Source organism: Mustelus asterias, chromosome 5 (genome assembly GCF_964213995.1).
Source record: "Mustelus asterias chromosome 5, sMusAst1.hap1.1, whole genome shotgun sequence".
Classification (NCBI taxonomy): Eukaryota; Metazoa; Chordata; class Chondrichthyes; order Carcharhiniformes; family Triakidae; genus Mustelus; species Mustelus asterias.
The window spans coordinates 141,291,240-141,309,793 of record NC_135805.1 but is presented as its reverse complement, the minus strand read 5'-3'; the positions used below and the strand labels follow the sequence as shown (position 1 = coordinate 141,309,793).

General features: G+C 42.9%; 1 protein-coding gene across 1 annotated transcript in view; it reads left to right on the top strand.

Moving 5' to 3' along the window:
- The window catches only part of LOC144494026 (pecanex-like protein 2), a 209,129-nt gene that overhangs the window by 159,050 nt on the left and 31,525 nt on the right, over nucleotides 1-18,554 (top strand). The window contains exons 34-36 of the mRNA XM_078213600.1: nucleotides 9,522-9,666; nucleotides 13,472-13,702; nucleotides 14,625-14,899. Of these exons, the coding sequence (XP_078069726.1) occupies nucleotides 9,522-9,666; nucleotides 13,472-13,702; nucleotides 14,625-14,899 (651 nt within the window). The remainder of the gene's footprint in view (nucleotides 1-9,521; nucleotides 9,667-13,471; nucleotides 13,703-14,624; nucleotides 14,900-18,554) is intronic.

The following is an 18,554-nucleotide window of genomic DNA, read 5'->3' as shown; positions in this document are numbered from 1 at the left end:
GACGGGAGAGGTTCCGGAGGATTGGAGGATTGCAGATGTGGTCCCTATATTCAAGAAAGGGAACAGGGACAGCCCGGGAAATTACCGACCGGTGAGTCTAACCTCAGTGGTTGGTAAGTTGATGGAGAGGATCCTGAGAGACAGGATTTATGATCATCTAGAGAAGTTTAGTATGATCAAAAGTAGTCAGCACGGCTTTGTCAAGGGCAGGTCGTGCCTTACGAGCCTGGTTGAGTTCTTTGAAAATGTGACCAAACACATTGACGAAGGAAGAGCGGTGGATGTGGTCTATATGGACTTCAGCAAGGCGTTCGATAAGGTCCCCCATGCAAGACTTCTTGAGAAAGTGAGAGGGCATGGGATCCAAGGGGCTGTTGCCTTGTGGATCCAGAACTGGCTTGCCTGCAGAAGGCAGAGAGTGGCTGTGGAGGGGTCTTTCTCTGCATGGAGGTCAGTGACCAGTGGAGTGCCCCAGGGATCTGTTCTGGGACCCTTGCTGTTTGTCATTTTCATAAATGACCTGGATGAGGAAGTGGAGGGATGGGTTGGTAAGTTTGCTGACGACACCAAGGTAGGTGGTGTTGTGGATAGTTTGGAGGGATGTCAGAAGTTGCAGCGAGACATAGATAGAATGCAAGACTGGGCGGAGAAGTGGCAGATGGACTTCAACCCGGATAAGTGTGTGGTGATCCATTTTGGCAGATCCAATGGGATGAAGCAGCAGTATAATATGAAGGGTACCATTCTTAGCAGTGTAGAGGATCAGAAGGACCTTGGGGTCCGGGTCCATAGGACTCTTAAATCGGCCTCGCAGGTGGAGGATGCGGTCAAGAAGGCGGACGGCGTACTGGCCTTCATTAATCGAGGGATTGAGTTTAGGAGTCGGGAGATAATGCTGCAGCTTTATAGGACCCTGGTTAGACCCCACTTGGAGTACTGCGCGCAGTTCTGGTCACCTCATTACAGGAAAGATGTTGAAGCCATTGAAAGGGTGCAGAGGAGATTTACAAGGATGTTGCCTGGATTGGGGGGCATGCCTTATGAGGATAGGTTGAGGGAGCTTGGTCTCTTCTCCCTGGAGAGACGAAGGATGAGAGGTGACCTGATAGAGGTTTACAAGATGTTGAGAGGTCTGGATAGGGTAGACTCTCAGAGGCTATTTCCAAGGGCTGAAATGGTTGCTACGAGAGGACACAGGTTTAAGGTGCTGGGGGGTAGGTACAGAGGAGATGTCAGGGGTAAGTTTTTCACTCAGAGGGTGGTGGGTGAGTGGAATCGGCTGACGTCGGTGGTGGTGGAGGCAAACTCGTTGGGGTCTTTTAAGAGACTTCTGGATGAGTACATGGGATTTAATGGGATTGAGGGCTATAGATAGGCCTAGAGGTGGGGATGTGATCGGCGCAACTTGTGGGCCGAAGGGCCTGTTTGTGCTGTGGCTTTCTATGTTCTAACTCTGAAATCTTTATTTTGATTTGTATTTCCTCATAGCAGACAGCATCCTAGTGAAACTGTACTATACCCACTGTAGAACTTCAAAATTCTTCCTACTGTATGCAGTTCCATATTGCACGTGTACTGAGATATTATCAAACGGGTATCATAGAATCATAGAATCCCTACAGTACAGAAAGAGGCCATTCGGCCCATCGAGTCTGCACCAACCACAATCCCACCCTACCCCCATATCCCTACATATTTTACCCACTAATCCCTCTAACCTATGCATCTCAGGACACTAAGGGGCAATTTTAGCATGACCAATCAACCTGCACATCTTTGGACTGTGGGAGGAAACCGGAGCACCCGGAGGAAACCCACGCAGACACGAGGAGAATGTGCAAACCCCACACAGACAGTGACCCAAGCCGGGAATCGAACTCGGGTCCCTGGAGCTGTGAAGCAGCAGTGCTAACCACTGTGCTACCGTGCCGCCCTTGTACTCTTGTGATAATACAGATTTTGCTGATGACACCAAGGTTATGTGGGCAAAGTTATCCATGTGATTAAGGGGCGTTTGGACAAATACATGAATAGGATGGGAATAGAGGGATATGGTCCCCGGAAGGGTAGGAGGTTTTAGTTCAGTCAGGCATCATGGTCGGTGCAGGCTTGGAGGGCCAAAGGGCCTGTTCCCGTGCTGTAATTTTCTTTGTTCTTTGTTCTATGAAGATAAACAAGATAAATAAGAGGATTCGGAATAAATAAGCTCATCGTTTAATGGAGCCTCAGATGGAATTTAAAGCAGTCATAATTATACAGCCCAAAAACCATGAAACCACGTATACCTCACAGAAAGTGGGCAAAGATGGAAATGGATTGAGTTGTGGCTACTGTCTTATTTTATCAAACTGTTATCGGTGAGGTGAACCAACATTGGGGTGCTCCAAAGTATATTTGATTCCAAGTTGAAACAAGTCAGTTTAACCATGGGTGAGACCACACGTGTGATATTCTGGAATAGGTTCAGAGCAGTCATTCTAGCAGTGAGCTATACGGAGAGGCTGAAATGGCTTTTATAGAAAAGAAGATTAAGGGCAAAAATAATCCAGGTTTTTGAATTTCTGAGGCATTGATATAAATCATTACAGATTATTTACTTCAATTTGTGATCTCAGAACTAGATATCATAGTAGAAAGTTAACGACTCAAGCAATAGTAGATATGAGGGAAAGACTCAGCAAAATAAATTGTCTTTTGTTATTCTTTCATGGCTGGTGGGTGTCATTGGCTAGGCCAGCACTTATTGGCCACGGTGACACAGTTGTTAGCACTGCTGCCTCACAACGTCAGGGACCCTTGTTCAATTCCGGCCTCAGGTAACTGTCTGTGTGGAGTTTGCATGTTCTCCCCACGGCTGCATGGGTTTCCTCCCACAGTCTAAAGATGTGCAAGTTAGGTTGATTGGCCATGCAAAATTGCCCCTTAGCGTCAGGGGGGTTAGCAAGGTAAATATGTGGGATTATGGGGATAGGGCCTGATGGGATTGTTGTCGGTGCAGGCTCGATGGGCTGAATAGCCTCCTCCTGTACAGTAGGGATTCTATAATTCTTCTTTTGATCCTAATTGCCCTTGAAGTCTAGTTATCTCTCAACAGAAAAGCTGAGCAAATATGGGTTAAGAATGCGATTAATTTAATAAAACAGTGGACAGTGATGATCAGATACTCAATGGAACGAGGTTGATTGTAAATATTTCTTCAATTGGCAATTAAATAAATTCCAAAAAAAGGAAAGTATTAAGGGAAGTATTTTCCCCTCAATCCCTAAAACAAATGGTCTGTGGCTAGTGTAAGTTTGCTTGCAAACAGAAGAGAGATTCTCTCAGATCAGTGAGTTTCGACAGGAATCCAGTGAGGCTCTGGGCTTCAAACTAGCTTGACAGCAGCTGTAGGACTGTGAAATTCTGGGAAACTACACACCTGTGTAGAAATGGTTTCCGAGCTGATCAAACTTACCTGGGGTCACCATATCTGAGTAAACACAATCTTCTTCTGCTTTCTTTGATTTGATTTATTATTGTCACATGTATTAACATACAGTGAAAAGTATTGTTTCTTGCGCGCTATACAGACAAAGCATACCGTTCATAGAGAAGGAAGCGAGAGAGTGCAGAATGTAGTGTTACAGTCATAGCTAGGGAAAGAGCTTAATGCAAGGTAAGTCCACTCAAAAGTCTGATGGCAGCAGGAAAAAAAGCTGTTCTTGAGTCGGTTGGTACGTGACCTCAGACTTCTGTATCTTTTTCCCAATGGAAGAAGGTGGAAGAGAGAATGTCCGGGGTGGGCGGGGTTCTTCATTATGCTGGCTACTTTTCCGAGACAGCGGGAAATGTACACAGAGTCAATGGATGGGAGACTGGTTTGCGTGATGGATTGGGCTACATTCACGACCTTTTGTAGTTCCTTGCAGTCTTGATCAGAGCAGGAACCATACCAAGCTGGGATACAACCAGAAAGAATGCTTTCTATGGTGCATCTGTAAAAGTTGGTGAGAGTCGTAGCTGATATGCCAAATTTCCTAGGCCTTCTGAGAAAGTCGAGGCGTGGGTGGGCTTTCTGAACTATAGTGTCAGCGTGGACGGACCAAGACAGGTGGTTGGTGATCTGGACACCTAAAAACTTGAAGCTCTCGACCCTTTCTACTTCCCATTGATGTAGACAGGGGCATGTTCTTCTTTACGCTTCCTGAAGTCGATGACTATCTCCTTCGTTTTGTTGACAATGAGGGAGAGACTATTGTTGCCGCACCAGTTCACCAGATTCGCTATCTCATTCCTGTACTCTGTCTCATCATTATTTGAGATCCGACCCACTACGGTGGTGTCGTCAGCAAACTTGAAAATCGAATTGGAGGGGAATTTGGCCACAAGTCATAGGTGTATAAGGAGTATAGTAGGGGGCTGAGAACACAGCCCTGTGGGGCACTGGTGTTGAGGATGATCGTGGAGGAGGTATTGTTGCCTATCCTTACTGATTGTGGTCTGTGAATTAGGAAGTTCAGGATTCAGTCACAGAGGCAGGTGCCGAGGCCAAGGCCACAGAGTTTGGAGATGAGTTTCGTGGGAATAATGGTGTTGAAGGCTGAGTGTAGTCAATAAATAGGAGTCTGACACAGGTGTCCTTGTTATCTAGGTGTTCCAGGGTTTTCTACCATCCATCCTACCCTCTCCTGCCATCAGTATGTTGACTCCAGCTGTAATCAGTGTCAGGGACTATCTCAGAAACTCCAAGATACACTATGAAGTTGGAGTAGACCCCAACTATTTTTGATTTTGGAATTAGTGTGAGGATAGGGTGTTTCACTCCAGGTGTGATCCTATTGACCCACTAGGAAGCTTTTATTAAAACAAACTTTACTTAACAGTACAGTTTAACTATAGCAAAAAGAATGAGCATAACTTTTACCAATTGAAATACTTAAATGTGACCAGGTACAATTCTTAACTGCTAGCCTAGCACTATTAGTTTCAATTCAAGCAATATTCCTCATAGATGTAAACTCCTCTACAAAATCAGTTAGCAAAACAACACAGGTTTACATGGGTTGCCAGTCTTCAAGCCTTTTAACACCTCTGGAGAGGGATACCTATTTTCTAGCAGGTCCCAGACTAAAATCCCCAGTGAGAGAAAGAGAGAAGAGCAGCTGCGCCCTGCAAATCTAACAGAAACTGCATGCCTTTTCCCTCCAGGCCTAGCTCTTCCCTTAGCACATGATGCACTCTTGTCAATCAATCTAATTAAATCTTATTCTGAAACCCAAAAAATAAGCAAAACTGCATTAGCTCAGATTAAAACAAACACCCCAATATCTAGGGGCAATTATTCTTCTGCATTGTCAGCAGGTGGGATGCCTGAAGCAGACAAAGTGGCACCGTTTAATCAGAGTTGAATCTTAACATCTCCTTCACAAGAAACATGACACAAAATACATTTCTTAAAGGCATAGTATCGTCACATTAGACAATAATGGCAGCGACCATATCTACAATCCTCTGCACTTCAGAAACCACTCTAACATAAACAAAAACACTAAAATCTAGAAATATTTAACAAGTCTACCAACATCTGAGCTTAAGCAAATCTTGTGACCATTCATTAGAATGATCCATTCATTGCCTGGTCCATCCATAACCAGTTTGATCGCATATATATCAGTGCTCTTGTGCATTCTGGGCACATTACAACCCTGCCAATTGACAGGCAACTGGCCAGAACCTGGAGCAAAGTGGGAGATGAAATACCCCAGTGATTTTCTCGAAGCTGTTTGCTCACAGGAGTGTCTGGGAGATTAAGTTTTAATTCTATGACAATCCAGGAGAGGTGGAAATACTCTAACAAAGTAGTCTCTTAAAAAAAAGCAAATTAAATCAAAATTCTCATCAGTCTGTTCCTTTTTATATAAAATTAGGTAATACTTCCAACCAAGCGTGATATTGTTAGATTTTCCTTCACCTTTTAGAGATCTGAGAAAAATTTAATGGGATTTTCTATGTGATAAATCATTTCTCCTTGAGATGTAATAGGTCAGGGGTTGTTCATGATGTGACCAGTGGCTCATCTCAGTACAGACCAATGTATCTGGCCATTTGATTTCCAGCCCAAAGCACAACATGGCCTTTCATCATGTGCCTAACTGTGAATGGAAAGGAACCACTGCAACAATATTTATCCAGCTGACAAATCCATGTAAACAGTTTATCCACAAGATAATTTGCACAGAAGTATTCATGGGGGCAGGTCCAAAACCTGCAGCAAACTTGCTGCAGCAAAAACCTGTATTTATGCAGTGCTATTAACATAGTAACACATTTCAAGACATTTCACAGGAACATTATCTAACAAACTTTGGCACTGAGCCACATCAGGATATATGACGATAAGCTTAATCAAAGTGTTAAGTTTTTAAGGAGCATCTTAAAGGAGGAAGAGATGGAGAGGTTTAGAGAAATAACTCCATAGCATCGAGCTCAAGCAGCTGGAGGCATGGCCACCATTGATGAAGCAATTAAAATCAGGGAAGCTCAAAAGGCCAGGGTAAGAGGAGCATAGAAACCGTCGAGGGAGTATGGTTGGAGGAGATTACAGAGGTAGAGGGGGTGAAACCATGGAGGGATTGAAACATAAGGATAAGAACTTTAATGTAAATAATATTACAAGTCAGCACATCGCAGTACTGATCCGAGCAATGATAAACAAATTGGCCGTGTTCCTGTTATGGAAAATGTGCCTGCTCTGATTAGCTCAGATATCCTGTTCATCAGTAGCTGTGTGCATGCTGTCAAATCATTTGTTGACCTTGTAAATTTCAGTAACTCTCAGATGACAGCAGGACAGCTGTTTTAGTTTGAAGATCCAGTTTATACTGCTAGCCTTCTGCATGAAAGGAAATAATTCCTTGACAATCCCCTGTCATACTACTTATTTCCTAGGATGAACAACGCAGCACACATGATATTACTTTTCCTAGCTCTTTCCCTTTCTTCTATTTCTTATCTAATGGATTCTTTTTTCTCCAGATGTTTCTTAACCAAATTCTCCTATGAGTTTGATGAGTTGAGAGAAGGCTCATACAGGAGAGAGTTCAGCCAAAATGGCAATTGCAGTGCCAGCTGTGGCTCAGGGGTCAGCATATCTGCTTCTGAGTCAGAAGGTTGTGGCTTCAAGTCCAGACAAATGGAGTTGGTAAAAGGAGTTGGGAAAATTCCTGGCTTGGCCCGTCCACCTCAAGAAAAAGTGCCCACAGGGATGTAATTTTCATTGTGAGGCAGGGACAGGGAGAGAGGCTGAGGGTGGGGGGAGGTTGTGGGCTACTGTTGGGCCAGCAAACCCAGGAAAAATGTTCAAAGGCAGCCAGAAGGGCGCCTGGGTTGGGAGACAGTCTGTTTAAAAGGCTTGCCTCAGTGCTTTGGGACTTCATCTCAGTTCACTCTATCATGCTCCCCCTGCCTCATCTGTGCCACCTCATGCCTCCTCACCTGCTGCCTATGATCCAAAGTATGCCTCCATGCAACCCTCGTGACTCCCTCATGCCAAGGTGTGTACTGCCAAACAATTCCTGTGGCCTGACAAGTTAGCATGCCAAGCTATGGCACTTCTATGCCCATTCACCCACTACACATTATACAAAACCAGTGAACTCTATATTGACAGTAGGACAATGTTAAAGATTTTCTTAAAAAATTCATTGATTGATAACTTTCTACTGTATTAAAAAACCCTTTTTACTACAGACCAATACATGTCAATCATCCAGACCCATTAAAGTATCAGTAGTTGAAACCGTAAAGATGTGAAACGTCATTATCTTCCATAAATAAAACATTGTGCAGCATAGATGAGAGAACCAGAGCTGTGCTTTAAACTATGTTTATCCTGGAGCTCAGATATTTCAACAGGCTAATGGATTTCTAGGCTATTAGCCAAGCCTTATTATGTATTCTTTGCTGAGAGCGCAGAGATCTATTAGAGTACTATATCACCTGAGTCCCAGAGAAAACATTGTTTGATTGACAGCTCTGGTTCTTGGATCCATACTGCCAATTTAACAATAATTATTTACACAAGTTAGATGTTTTAGGTGCTTGAGTTTCTGCTATTGACACTCTAAAGGGTCTGGATGATTGACACTTTAATTGGCTTCTAGTAAAATTGAGATTTTTTTAAGGAAGCGAAATGTTATAAACGAATGAATTTTTTTTTACTCATCCTCCTGTCAATATAGCATTCATTGTTACCTACAGTATATAATGAGTGATTGGTCATGGAAATGAAGTACATTAGCATGGTGGCATGAGGGGCCAAAGGGTTGTTTGAGGGGCCATAAGAGGTGGGCGGGATGCATACCTTGGCATAGGGGCAGGAGAGGCCATAGGAAGTGGGCGAAAGGCACACCATGTCATTGGGGGCATGAAATGCTATTAGGTGTTTGGGCGAGGGGCATGTTTGACATGGGCCATGAGGGGTCATAGGGTTTAGTGGTTGGGTACACCTTGGCATAAGAGGCATGAAAAGAACCTTTTGCATTTAACTTTCAAAAAAGGTTCCCACATGCAGATTGTGGTCACGACACCTCTGAGGTGTGGTGAACTATGACTCTTTGAAGAGCTGGCCCTACTCCATGAAAATTGTGGAAGACTAGTACATTTCCATCTCCTCAATGGAGTTGGCCAACTCAGGAGTGCAGGATGCGGGCTCACGACCTGAACCCGCTTGCACCTTTTAGAGGCACTCCTGATACTCGGAACCCCTTAGCTTGGGATTAGGAATCCTGGAATTGGGACTCCCCCCTGTCATTCTTAAAGAGCTCCCAAGTCATCCCGATTCAGTGAAATTCGAGCCCTTGAACCCCATTTTCCAGCCTGATATTCACTGCAGCACTGTTGGTGGTGCCACCTTTCAAATCAGATGCTACACCAAAGCACCTTCTGACTCAGAGAACCTCTACCCAACATAGTAAGAATGGATGCAGATGAAATGCCTCAACTATAGGAGCTGGAGCCAAATGCTTCAGCCAGATTAAGGTGACTGCCTTATGCTATATTAATGGCACCAGAAGAATGATACTGATGACTATAGGACTGTATTCTGACATTGAATTAGATCTGAACCTCAGCTTCAATTACGTGTCTTTGTTCCACATCTCCTTATACACTTATCAACAAAAATCTAGAATCTACAGCCTTTAAGAGGCAAAATATCCGGATATCCGTGATTTTTTGTGTATAAGTGCTTTCTGGTTTCACTGCTAAACGGCCAGTCTCGAGTTTTTAACTGTTGTAGATGTTATTAAAATCTGTTCTTCTTAATTTGAAGTTATTTAACTTGAATGATTGGTAATAATAAGTGCTGATTGCTGCATGATTTATATTGCTTGATTCATATTATCTGATAAATCAGTTTTTCTTTTGTGCAAAATAAACACTGGAATTATTGGGAATAGACTATTGAGGAGATAGGTGTTTTGTCACTACTGGGTTAATAAGCATGATCTAGTTGGGACTGAACTATGCATGTGTTTTTTCAGCTTGGAATCATTTCTGTACGGGCTCCATGCGTTATTTAAAGGGGATTTCAGAATCACCACCAAGCAGGAATGGATATTTGAAGACATAGATCTGCTTCATAAAGTCGTTGCCCCAGGAATCCGAATGTCCCTGAAGCTTCACCAGGTAAATATTGTGTTCAGAGGCTCATCAGAGAATCAGATGAGATTCATTGACCAGGCAGACCAGTAAGCCCTGGGATGCAGTGAAGTATAGTAAACTCTCCAAGAGTGTTGTAATGGCATAACATAGCTAACAGGGTAATAGAATAAGAATCATAAAAGGACATAGCACAGAAGGATAACATTTGACCTATCATGCCTGTGCTAGCTCATTGAAGACTTATCCATCTGATTTTTCCCCATAGCCATGCAAAATGTATTTTTTAATTTCATTCATGGGATGTTGGCATTGCTGGCTAGGCCAGCATTTATTGCCCATCCCTAATTGCCCTTGAGAAAGTGGTGATCAGCTGCCTTCTTGGACCACTATAGTGTAGGTACGCCCACAGTGTTGTTAGGGAGGGAGTTCTAGGATCTCAACCCATTTTAAAGCATTAGTGGAGATATTTAGCAGACCATCCTGCTAGACAGGATGATAGGGGAATACATTCAGCAAGACTGCACTTTAGACACACATCCTCAGTGGGGAGGAGGCCAACTCATGGCTATTGTGGAAGGCTCCTCCGCCTCCTGCAGCACAGCTTGGCTAAATTTCACTCCCAGGTAAATACCTAGGCTTCCCAAGAAACAGCACTAACACCCCAAAGGAGGTGGGAAACTGAGATAATTGCTGGAGTGACAACCTGACCCCTAGATTTACAGAGGTGCACCAACCATGCACCCTCCCTCCCCTAACTATCTGCCATTTTAGGACAAGACTGATGTTTGTGCTGCCCCGCAATGTCTGCAGGTACAGGATCTGGAGCAGGTCCTTCCCGTTCTAACCATCCAGTTGGCAAGGGCTGTAGATTCTAGATTTTTGTTGATAAGTGGATAAAGAGATGTGGAACAAAAACACGTAATTGAAGCTGAGGTTCAGATCTAATTCAATGTCAGAATACAGTCCTATAGTCATCAGTTCCTTGTCATTGCAGAATCACAGCTCCTGATGTTCCATTGGAAGTGATGGTGAGAAGTCACTTTTGGCGAGGGGTCATAGTGCACCATGAACAAGAGATCAGACAGCACTCTGTCGAAAGGAATTAGAGGGTGCACTGTTGGCCTTGACCTTCAGATCACTTGTTTTGACATTTATTGAAGTTAATTCTTGTGTTCTGGACATTGTTGGCAAAGCTGGCATTTATTGCCCATCCCTAGGTGCCCTGAGAAGTCGGCAGTGCATCCTCTTAAAGCACTGGTAGCAATTTAGTATAACTGAGGAACTTCTGAGGCCACTTCAGAGGGAAAGTTGGTATGCTACTGGAATCATGAAAAAAGATTTGTTAAGAATGCCAGATTTGCTTCCCTAAAGAACATTAGTGAAACGTTGGATTTTTGTGACAGTTTGACAGCTTCATGGTCACTTTTACTGATACCACACTTTATTTCCAGATATTCAGAACTTTCAAACTACCCTGGTAGGAATGGAACCTACATTCTCTCAATTAGTCCAGTTACATAAACCGTTGTACAAAATTACCCTGAAGATTGAGGTGAAGGTGACATTGGGGTAATTTCCTGAGCTGATGATGTCGCAGGGAAATCTATTTTCTCTGGATCTGGTATTAGATACAGACACTGCATAGGCATTTAATTGGAGTAAGCAGGAGCTTCCTGTTTGCATTCCAACGCTATTTATGCTTCCTGAGAGTAAATTTGTGGATTCACGCAGCAGAAGGGATCTAAACAGTGGATTTTATGTTTGCTAAAGTAATGCCTTAGGTTTGAGTATTAGATCCAAGCATAGTTCAGCAAACTTACCTGGCCAGTATACAATACTGGCTGACTAGACAGGATCCTATCATGAATTGGAATTGTGCTGCTGACCACTGTGCCGCCTACTCTCAGTAATCAATCAGTGAGAAGAAATCAAAGCAGCAGTGGAATATTGGACAGTCTGCTAATACATTGCACATTGTGTGAGGCTGACAGATTTGTGCAGGGCACAATCATTAAATCATTAAAGTATCATGCACGTTGCACATCTAGGAATAAAGGGACAGGAGTTCCTTTTAGCCCTATGACCCTGTTCTGCCATTAAATGAGATAATGGCAGAACTGCAACCTCTCTCCATATATGTCTTTTCCCCATATCCCTCAATGCCTTTTGATAACAAAAATCTATCAATCTCAGATTTAGGACTAACAATTGATCTAGCATCAGTGGCTCTTTTGGGAGAGGGTTTCAAACTTCTACCACCCTTTGTGCGTATGTTTCTTAATTTCACTCCTGATAGATCTAGCTCTAATTTTTAGATTGTTCTGGCTCTGATTTTTAGATTGGTCTAGCTCTGATTTTTAGACTATGGCCAAAATTCTCCGGCCATTCACACCCCGTCGCTGCTGCAAGTGGGGACGGAGAATTTGGCGCACAGCCAAATCTCCATTCACCACAGCAAGACCAAAGAACACCACTTACGTGAACGGCTGGAGAATTCCGGCCAATGTCTCCTAGTCTTGGATTCCCCAACTGACAGAAATTCTCTTATCCACCCTATCTGTTCCCTTTAATACCTTGAAAACTTAAATCAATCAGTGCATATCCTTTTAAATTCCAGAGAATATAATTCTAGTTCGTATAATCCATCTTCATAATTTAACCCTTGGAGTCCAGGTAGCATCCTGATAAACTCCCTCCAAGGCCAATACACCCTTCCCTAAGGTGCAGTGTTCATAAATGCTCACAATACTCCAGCTGTGGTCTAACCAGGGTTTGTACAGCTGAAGCATGATTTATTCCCTTTTGTATTTCTCCAAGTGTAAAGGCTAGCATTCGATTAGATTTTTAATTATTTTCTGTACATGTTCATGATACTTTAATGATTTACCTATCCGGAACCTCAAGTCTCCATTGTTTCTAATATCTTGCTATTTAGGAAGTACCCTGTTCATCAGTCATGACCTACCCGTTACAAATTCATGCTGACTTTCTTTAATCAGCTGAATGATTTCAAGCTATTCAGGCTAGTAATTTCCCATCAACAGATGTTAGGTTAATTGGTCTAGGTTTTCTTGTTTTTTTACATAGCTGAGGGATATGCACAATTCCCCAATCTAAAGGAACGCTTCCCAAATTGAGAAAACATTGGAAGATTATGGTTGGGGCATCTGGAGTGTTCTCACCTATTCCATTAAAATTCTGGATGGAAACCATTTGATCCTGGGTAATTATTTTTTAGTGCCACTATTTTCTTCATTACTGTTATTTTGCTTATGTTAATTTTAGTGAAACCCTGTCCATGATTCAACATTAGTTTCCTTGGGATTTCTGACATGCTGGACACTTCCTTTGCTGTAAATACTGATGTAAAGTAATTATCCAATATGCCTAGCATTATCACTTTTCAAGGAGACCATATTGCTCCTGCCTACCCTATTTCTCCTAATATAACGGAAAAGATGGTTTAAAAGACAAGAGAGAGGCTGACTTGCTACACAATATGCAAAGAAACTAGAGTTGCAGAAGGAAATTAGTGCCACAGAGAGAGGGTTAGAGAGAGAGCCTGAGTCAGAAATATAGAAAGATTGGGGTGTCGCAGAGAGAGAGAAATTGAGCTGAGTGAGGAAAAAGGCCATGAGGTAAAGGAAATGCATTTTGTTTTTTGTAGTGAGATTGAAATATAGTGCAGATAAAACCCCTGTCAGCATAGCAGCAGCTTCACAGTGGGTTTTGTTGGAGTAGCTGCTAGTCATATTCTCAAACTCTAGCCCCAAGGAGACTCTGATTATGCAATGCCTGATATAACAGTGACTTTGTTTTCTATGTCTAGGATCACTTCACCTCCTCTGATGAATACGAGGATCCTGAAATGCTGTACGGAGCCATCACCAGCCATGAACGGACACTTGTCATCTGTCACGAGGGAGACCCATTGTGGCGCCAGTCCATCCTGTCAAACGCAGAGGCTCTACTCGCACTCAGGCATGTGGTTGATGATGGAGCTGATGAGTACAAGATAATTATGCTTCATCGACGCTATCTCAGCTTTAAAGTGGTGAAGGTAGTCACTGTCAATGTACTTCTTGTGCACATGTACCAAACAGACCAGTGTTCTTCTCTGGAAAAGGCGATGAACTAATTGATGTCATCCCTTGCCAAGTGGTAGTACTATTGCTTCTGAGTAATGAGGTCATGTGTTCAAGAGCACTCTGGAGTCTTGAGCTCATAATCCAGACTGCGCACTGAGAGTGCTGCATCAGAGGTACCACCTTTTGGCTGAACTGTTAAATTGAAGCCCCATCTGCCCTCTTAAGGTAGATGTAAAAGATTCCATTGCACCATTTTGAAGAAGAGCAGGAGAGTTTTCCTGGTCAATATTTTATCTCTCAAACAACATCACCAGATTATCTGGTCATTACCTCATCATTATTTGTGTCACCTTGCTTTGTGCTAAATGGCTGTTGTGTTTCTATAATCCAATAGTGACCACAATTAAAAATATGTAGGTAACTGTAAAGCATTCTGAGATAAGTTAAGGCACGATGAAAATGCATTGTTTTTTTTAAAGAGGTCTTTAAAATTACCATCGTTAAATGTAGCAAAGATGTTTCCACTTGTGGGGGGCCTAAATTTGGGGACCATAAGATTCAACTGTTCTTCACTAGTATTTATGTTCCACATTGGCCTCCTCCTACCTTTCTTCATCTAACCCTCTCAAAATAAACTTCTGTTTCTTTCTCCCTCATGTGCTTATCTAACTATTACTTAAATGTATTTGTACTATTTGCCTCAACTATTCTCTGTGGTGGTGAGTTCCACATTCTCTGAGTAAATAAGTTTCTTCTGAACTCCCTATTGGATTACTTATATGGCATATCGCGCTTCCTAGTCGAGGATCCTACTTATAGCATTGGTTTTATAACATTCATGGTGCTGTACCAATGTTGTAAATTTGGAGGATTTTTCCTTTTCTCTCACAATAGGTCAATAAGGAATGTGTGAAGGGGCTGTGGGCAGGACAGCAACTAGAGCTGGTATTCCTCCAGAACCGCAACCCAGAGCGAGGCAGCATACAGAATGCCAAGCAGGCCTTGAGAAACATGATCAATTCCTCATGTGACCAGCCGATTGGCTACCCAATTTATGTCTCTCCTCTTACCACATCCTATGCTGGATCACACAAGCAGCTAAAGAACATCTGGGGAGGTCCAATTAGTTTGGAGAATCTCAACCTGTGGTTCACTTCCAGGTGGCAAAAGTAAGTATTAGTTGACATTGGTTCTCAGTCCTTCATTGCCTCACCCCTCCCTACCTTTGTAACCTCCTACAACTGCATGTCGAAAGATTCAAAACACTTTTTTTTTAGAGCTTTTTCGTTTAACCTTTTATTCACAAGTTTTCTGAGATATAAACATCTGATTGGGATTAGACACCCCACTCTTACTGATCTTTCATCTTCCTCAGGCGGTGTTGCAAACTTCACAGTGACAACTCAGGTGTGTTGTTGGCCCAAGTCACTCCAGCCACTGTTTTCCTGCAGGATCCCCAATGCCAGATACCATTCACTGTTAACTTCATCTTAGTCTTTCCGCAGAACCATAGAATTCCTACAGTGCAGGAGGAGGCCATTTGGCCCATCGAGTGACTCTCTGACAGAGCATCTTACCCAGAAGTTTGACACATCCAGGGCAAAGCAGCCCGCTTGATTGCTACTCCTTCCACAAACATTCACTCCTTCCACCATCGGTGAACAGTAGCAGCCATGTGTACCATCTTCAAGATGGACTGCAGGAATTCAGCAAAGTTCCTTAGGCAGCATCTTCCCGACCCACTACTACTACCATCTAGAAGGCCAAGAGCAGCAGATACCTGGGAGTACCACGACCTGGAGGTTCCCCTCCAAATCACTCACCATCCTGAATTGAAAATATTTCTTCACTGTTACTGGCTTAACATCCTCTCTAACAACACTGTGGGTGTACCTGCACCTCAGGGACTGTAATGGTTCAAGAAGGCAGTTCATCACCACCTTCTCAAGGACAACTAGGGATGGACAATAAATGCTGGTCTAGCCAGTGACACCAACATCCCATAAATTAATTTGAAAAATCAATGAAACTCAGCTTGAATTTGTTGAAGGCAAATTAAGTTTGACTAACTTGATCAAATTCTTTGATGAAGTAACAGAAGGGGTAGATGAGGTTTGTATGGTTGATATGTATATGGACCTTTTCATCAAAGTCACAAATGACATCCTGTTTGAAAATGACAAAGACAAACTATCCCTCCTCTGTCATCCCCAACCTTTCATCCCTTTCCCATGACACCTCCTCATGCAATTGTAAAGGTGCAACTCCTGCCCCTTTACCTCCTTCCTCCTCACTGTCCAAGGGCCCATCATTCCTTTCAGGTGAAGCAGAGTTTCACTTGCACCTCCTCCAATTTGGTTTACTGTATTTGCTGCTCCCAATCCAGTCTTCTCTACATTGGGGAGACTGGGTGACTGCTCTGCAGAATACCTTCGCTCCATCCACAAAGCATAACCCCAACCTTATGTTGCTTGCAATTTCAATTCAGCATCTTGCTCTCAGTCCCACATATCTGTCCTTGGCCTCCTGCAATGCTCCAGTGAAGCCCAATGCAAACTGGAAGAACAACTCGCCTTCCGATGAGGCACGTTACAGCCTTCTGGACTCAACATCGAGTTCAACAACTTAAGGCTATGAACTTTCCCTCCATCTTGACCCTCCTCTTTTGTTTTCAGTATTCCATTTCCCTGGCTTGTCCCAGCACTACCCATCTCTCCTCTACATGGCCACTGTCCCTTGTTATTCAGTTGTGCTTCCACTGAGCACTGACCTCTGTTTTCCTATTAACACATTTGGCTATCCTACCTTTGCCACTACTAACACTCTTCAGTCCCTAATGGCATCTAATGACATCTTTGTCAATCACTCCTTAACTCCAACCTATCACTGACTTTCCATTCTGCCTCACCCCCTCCCCAAGTATACAATTCATCACAGTTTTGTAGAAGGGTCATATGGACTCAAAACATTAATTGTGTTTCTCTCCACAGATGCTGTCCCACCTGCTTGAGTTTATCCAGCATTTTTTGTTTTTATTTCAGACTTCCAGCATTGCAGTATTTTGCTTTAATTAAACTATTCCTCCTCGTTGTTTGTGATCTGTCTGAGGCTTTTGATCACATCATCATCTTCCAAAGCCTCACCACTCATGTCCAATTGGAGGCACTTGCCTGGTTCCTTTCTTGTCTATCCAAGTCTCTTCTTCCTTCTCATTCCCTCTGGTACCGCCCCCCCCCCACCCAAGGACCTGTCCTGACCCCTTCCTATTTCTCATCTACATGCTGTCCCTTAGTGATAAAATCTGAAAACACAGTGCTAGTTTCCATATGGATGCTGGTGATACTTCATTCTACCTCACCATCACTTCTCACAACACCTTCACGAAAGTGTTAGGTGCTTGTCTGACAGCCAGTAACCTCATTACAAACTTAATTCCCCAGCTACTGATTTCATCTCTACCTGGCAAATTAGGCTGAACCAGATTACTTGCAACCTTGATGTCATATTTGACCTTGAGATGAGCTTCTGGCCACATATTTGCGCTATTACTGAAACTGCCTATTTCTACTTCTGTAACATTGTTCAATTTTGTTCCTGCTTCAGCTAATTACCCCCCTGAGACGTTGGCATCGAAGTCTCTATTACCTCTGGAAATGACTATTCCAATGCATTCCTGGACACCTTCCATAAATCTGAGATTTTACAAAGACCTGCTATCGTACCCTAATTTGCACCAAGTCCCTTTCACCCATTGCCATAGTGCCCACTCACCATCGTTGGTTCCCAGTTAAGCAGCAACTCTATTTTAAAATTGTCTTCCTTGTTTACAAATCCTTGCATATCCTCCATAATCTTCTCCAGCAATCCTCCAGGTGAGTGGCACTAGGCGAATTGCTCTTGCAGAGAGCTGGCACAAGAAGGGCTCTTTGTGTTGCAATCAGTATATGATTCTATATCTGCAGTCCTCTAATTCTGGCTTTTGACCAGCTCTGATTTTAATCATTCCTTTATTGGTGCCTTCAGTTGCCAAATCCCAAAGCTCTGGAATTCCCTACCTTAAACCTCTCAACAATTCTTTTCTATTTCACGACGTTTCTTAAAACCCATCTCTTTGACCATGTTATCTCCTTATGTGATTTTGGGTATAATTTTGCTTTGTGATGTGAAGCACCTTAGTCATTTTATTAAGTTAAAAGTGTTACATAACTGCAAGTTGCTGTTGTCAAAAGGTGTTTCACAAAGTACCACAGAATAGATGTCTTTGCAAAATTAAAAACCATGGAATTAAAGGAACAGTGGTAGTATAGATAGAAAATTGGCTAAGGGTCAGGAAACAGAGTAGTGCTGAAAGTTGGTTTTTCAGATTGGCAGGAAGCACACAGTGGTGTTTCTCAGGGGTCAGTATGAGGACCACTGCTATTTTTGCTCAAGATCCAGTGGCCAGTTCACCATATAGAAGGGTTTTGGGCATACAGCTGTTATCCATTTTATTGCACATGGCAGGCCAGTGCAGATATTGTTGGCTTAACAATGAGTGTATGCTGATGGAAGTAGCATGCTACAGAACTTCTGAGTTGGTGACTTTGTCCTGCCAGATGTCCAGAATAACTGAGAAAGTGAAGATGGAAACTTTTCTCCTGCCTCGTCATTTGCCAGGTATCACTGTGGTAGAGGAGTGCACTGAAGATGCAGGCTTGATAGATTTTCATTTTGGTGTTCTCAGTCAGTTTGGTGTTCCACACATTCTCTTAGTTTGGACATAGCAGCTGCAGTTTTTGGAATGCATATGTTTATTTCAGCATTGTGTAACAAATTGCAGGTAAT